We start from the raw sequence: 5,000 nt of genomic DNA on the forward strand, positions 1-5,000 counted from the left end.
CCCATAAACACACTCCTAAACCTTGCGGAAATCCTTCCCAGAAGAGTTGAAGCTGTTATAGCTGCAAAGGGCGGGACAACTCCATATTACATTCATGTGCATGTAAAGGCAGACGTCCCAAAACTTTTGACAATATAGTATATATGTACTATTTATCATCTGAGAAAAAACAAAAACAGTGTGAATAAATCAGGATTCTTTAAGACATTATTGTGAGAGATGTTATACTGAGGTGTGTGAATCTGTCAGCAGTGCCGTCTTTCAGATAAACAAATAATAAATAAAAAAATAATATATTCATTATAAATAAATAAAAAAAACACTGAAAAAAGAAAGATAAAAAATAAATATAAATTTTGTATAAAAGTCATTTTCAGATAAGTAGTAATTTGTACAGAGAAGACCTCGGTCGTGTTCCGGCTTCGTGCTGTTTCTTTTTTTTTTATTCCTTTTCCTAATTACTGTAAGAAGGCTCTGGTCAGTAACCAGAAGCTCCACAGGAAGTTGAGAAAAGCTGAAGTGAAACCAGTTCCTGTGTTGGAGCGTGAGACAGGATTGAGTCATGTTTTTATTTATAACTCCAGTTTCTCACTCAGAATACACTGATTTGAGTTTAGATCCTGTTTGAGTCATCACTCACGGCTGTAGAACACGAGCTAGAACCCAGGTTCTAGAGGGGTTTTATGTGACTGTAGGAGGATTTCAGACAGCAGTGAGCCTCTGACCGATTAAAAAAAAAACACTTCCACTTTTAATAAAACAGGAAGGGTTTCATCTGTTTGAGGTGAGCTGAGTGAGTCCTGGTCATTACACCACATCTGTCTGTCTCTCTCTGTCTCTCTCTCTCTCTCTGTCTCTCTCTGTCTCTCTCTCTCTCTCTGTCTCTCTCTGTCTCTCTCTCTCTCTCTCTGTCTGTCTCTGTCTCTCTGTTACAGATGTTGGGAAAAGCAGTTTACTACTGAGATTTGCAGACAACTCCTTCTCTGGTGAGTTTAGAGTGTGTGTGTGTGTGTGTTTAAATGATTTTTATTAGATTTTATTAGATTATTTATACCTGGTGGTGTTCTCCTGTAGGGAGCTACATAACCACTATTGGTGTGGATTTTAAAATCCGGACAGTGGAGATCGATGGAGAGAGAGTGAAGCTTCAGATCTGGGACACGGCCGGACAGGAGAGGTTCAGAACCATCACCTCAACGTAAGCTCCGCCCACAAATCCACACACAAGTTCACAGTGCAGACGCAAAGGTCACAGTACACCGAGAAATCCTCCATCAAATATCCTATTATCTCTCTCTCTCTCTCTCTGTAGGTATTACAGGAACACACACGGGGTCATTATCGTGTACGACGTAACAAACCCCGAGTCGTTTGTCAACGTGAAGAGGTGGCTGAACGAGATATCGCAGAACTGTGATAATGTGTGTAAAATATTAGGTAAGTGTAGATTTGCATCTCATTTGCATACTGTACTGTGATTGGCTCGCAGTCACAACAACATCAGCCATAATTGCCAAGGCACCTAATGAATATTAATGAGGTTGGGGGTGTGGTTATGAATATTAATGTTTGTTGACATTAGTGACTATAAATATAGAAATTCTACAGTTTATAAATATGAAGAGATTATGTAGGAATGACCTGCCTCTGTCTTTCATCAGTTTTTATTTCTTCTTGTCTTCCAGTCGGGAATAAGAACGATGACCCGTCGAAGAAGCAGGTGGACACTCAGGACGCTCAGAGGTTTGGAGAGACTGTAGGAGTTCGAGTGTTCGAGACCAGCGCTAAAGAAAACATCAACGTGGAAGAGGTTTGTTTATAGAAGACATTACAGTTACAAACTAAAAAAAGTATATATATATATATATAATTTTAATATAAAATCTCAGCTCAAATATGTTTTTTTCTCCATTTTACAACTGGACTATACATTTTTATAGTCCAGTTGTAAAATGGAGAAAAAAACATATTTGAGCTGAGATTTTATATTAAAATCTGTCAATATTTATTGTTTGTAGGATTTAGATTTAATTTAATCTTTTATTTCTTTAAAATTAGCTTTATTTATTTAGTAATATTATTTTAGTAGGTCTGTATTAGCTCTAAATCAAAAGCTTTTTCTTTTCTTGTTTTTTGTCAGTAAAAAGTCAACTTGAACATTCAGACTTCACCTGAGTGATGGTGTTTTGTATTATTTCCTTGTTCTGTTTTTAATCATATGGAGGACGTGTTTTAGGCTCGTGTGTCTTCGTCAGATGAGCGGTGAGAACTTTAGTTGAAGTGAGAAAGTCGAGTGGTTTTAACTTCGCAAATTAGAAACCGATGACCAATCAGATAAAAGAACAGATTTCTCCATCACACATCTCCATCTGTATGACACGGATGAAAAGGAAGAAGATACTCACACTGTGTGTGTGTGTGTTATGATGCAGATGTTTATGGCATTTACCCACATGGTCCTGCGGGCAAAGAAACAGAGTCAGAGTCGAGCGGAGAGAGAGAGGGAGAGAGAGAAGGACACGGTTCACATCAACGCTCAGCGCGACCGCGACAGGAGGAAGAGAGGGAAGAAATGCTGCTGAGAACCGAGAAAGAAATGGACGCTGATTGCACCTGCGGCCCTCTGGCACATTTCACGTTATGATTCTGCGTGACTTTGCACTGAAGAGAGGAACTGGAACTGGAAGCCACTATACAGAATCCCAATGGTGTTGTTTTTTCTGTTTGTTGTTGTTGTTGTTTTTTTTACAAGCATCTCAGTATAATTTTATGACTAAAAGAGATGTACGGTCAGAGGTATTAAACTGTTATTACAAATCTAATCAATGAGCTATTAACAGAGCGGATGTGATTGGTCATTGTGTTTATGTCCAATTAAAAAAATGAATGAATGAATAGTAATGATGAGCCAAGTCATGTGTCCAAATTAATCATCAGCAATAAAACACTCTAAAAATGCACTAGAATTTTTGGTGTGTGTGTTTTTTATTTAATAAAAATGCTATTTTATGGTATAAACACTGATATACCGGCGCTCCCCCCAGCGCTAATGCTAAGGAGGCTCTATGTGAGCTCTATAGAGCTATTAGCGATCTGCAGAATGCTGACCCCGATGGACGATGTTTATTATCACTGGAGATTTCGAATCAGTGTTCAAATTCCATCAGCATGTGGACTTTACAACAAGGGGGTGAACACCCTGGATCTTATTTAGCCCCGCCCCCACCTCAGCTACTCAGACCACATCTCTGTTATGCTGATTCCAGCATAGTGACCGCTCGTCAGATGCTCTAAACCGGTTCTGAAACAGGTTAAAACCTGGCCAGCAGGAGCCATCTCTGCTCTTCAGGACTGTTTTGAGTGCACTGACTGGGACATGTTCAGGGAGGCTGCAACCAACGATGACTTTATCAACTTGGAGGAAAACATGGCATCAGTGACCATCAGGAAGTGCACAGATGAACTGAACGTCTCCAAGACCATCACCACACACTCCAACCAGAAGTCGTGGATGACTGCAAAGTGCGTGCTCTCCTGAAATCGAGAGACTCCACCTTCAGAGCAGGGGAGAAGGTGGCCTTGAAAACAGCAGGGGCCAAACTGTCCCAAGCCATCAGAGAGGCGAAGCGCGCACATGCCCAGAGAATCCACAGCCACTTTCAGGACAGCGGAGTCTCGCGGTGCATGTGGCAGGGCATTTAGGTGATCATGAACTACAGGACAATATCACCTGCCTGTGACAGTGACGCCTCCCTCCCAGACGCGCTGAACGACTTCTACACTCGGTTCAAGGCACAGAACAACCTCCCAATGGTCAGGTGCTCTATCTATCCACAGCTGACGTGAGGAGAACTCTGTGGCAGGAATGCCGTCTGGTCCAGCACACTTCCGTGGGTTAACCTGCAGAGTCCTCAGGGAATGTGCAGAACAGCTAGCGGATGTCTTCACTGACATCTTCAACATCTCCCTGAGCAACACCATTGTTCCTACATGCCTCAAGACAACGACCATTGTCCCTGTGCCTAAGAATCTACAGTATCCTGCTTCAACGACTACCGTCCCATCTCACTCACACCCATCATCATGAGGCACATCAAGACCCAGCTACCATCCCCAGTGGACCCCATGCAGTTTGTGTATCATCCTAACCGCTCCATGGACAATGCCATCACCACAACCCTCCATCTGGCCCTCATACACCTGGACAATAAAGACACTTATGTACGAATACTGTTCATAGACTTCAGTTCAGCATTCAACACAATCATCCCTCAGCACCTGATAGAGAAGCTGGGCCTGAACACCTCCCTCTGCAACTGGATCCTGGACTTCCTGACTGGGAGACCTCAGTCAGTCTGAATCTGGAACAGCATCTCCAGCACCACCACACTGAGCACTGGAGCTCCTCAGGGCTGTGTGCTCAGTCCACTGCTGGTCACTCTGCTGACTCATGACTGTGCAGCAATGCACAGCTCCAACCACATCATCAAGTTCTCCGATGGTGGATCTCATCAGCAAGAACGACGAGTCAGCATACAGAGAGGAGGTACAGCAGCTAACAGCCTGGTGTAGAGCCAACAACCTCTCCCTGAACATCAACAAGACTAAAGAGATGGTTGTTGACTTCAGGAGAGCACAGAGTGACCATTCTCCACTGAACATCAACGGGTCCATCGTGGAGATCATCAAGAGCAACAAATTCCTTGGTGTCCATCTGGCAGAGAACTTCACCTGGTCACTCAACACCAGCTCCACCACCAAGAAAGCCCAGCAGCACCTCTACTTCCTGTGGAGGCTGAGGAAAGCCCATCTCCCTCCCCCCATCCTGACTGTGTTCTACAGAGGGACCATGGAGAGCGTCCTGAGCAGCTGCATCACTGCCTGGTTTGGGAACTGGACCGTCTCAGATCACAAGACCCTTCAGGGGATAGTGAGGACAGACACACACCCCTCACACACCCCTCACACACCCCTCACACACCCCACACACACCCCACACA

The 5,000-nt window shown here is 43.5% G+C and overlaps 1 protein-coding gene across 3 annotated transcripts in view; it reads left to right on the forward strand.

The window, feature by feature from the left end:
* si:dkey-16l2.16 (ras-related protein Rab-35) overlaps window positions 1-2,966 on the forward strand; it is a 12,671-nt gene extending 9,705 nt beyond the window's left edge. Inside the window, exons 3-7 of one of the 3 annotated variants that reach the window (XM_058415971.1) lie at window positions 936-986; window positions 1,075-1,198; window positions 1,313-1,437; window positions 1,686-1,810; window positions 2,433-2,966. In XM_058415971.1, coding sequence (XP_058271954.1) covers window positions 936-986; window positions 1,075-1,198; window positions 1,313-1,437; window positions 1,686-1,810; window positions 2,433-2,582 — 575 coding nt within the window. In that variant the 3' untranslated portion in view covers window positions 2,583-2,966. The other 2 variants (XM_058415988.1, XM_058415980.1) reach the window with 2 other exon arrangements.
* The last annotated feature ends 2,034 nt before the right edge of the window (window positions 2,967-5,000 follow it).

The sequence above is a fragment of the Hemibagrus wyckioides genome, linkage group LG02, assembly GCF_019097595.1.
Source record: "Hemibagrus wyckioides isolate EC202008001 linkage group LG02, SWU_Hwy_1.0, whole genome shotgun sequence".
In the NCBI taxonomy this organism is placed as follows: Eukaryota; Metazoa; Chordata; class Actinopteri; order Siluriformes; family Bagridae; genus Hemibagrus; species Hemibagrus wyckioides.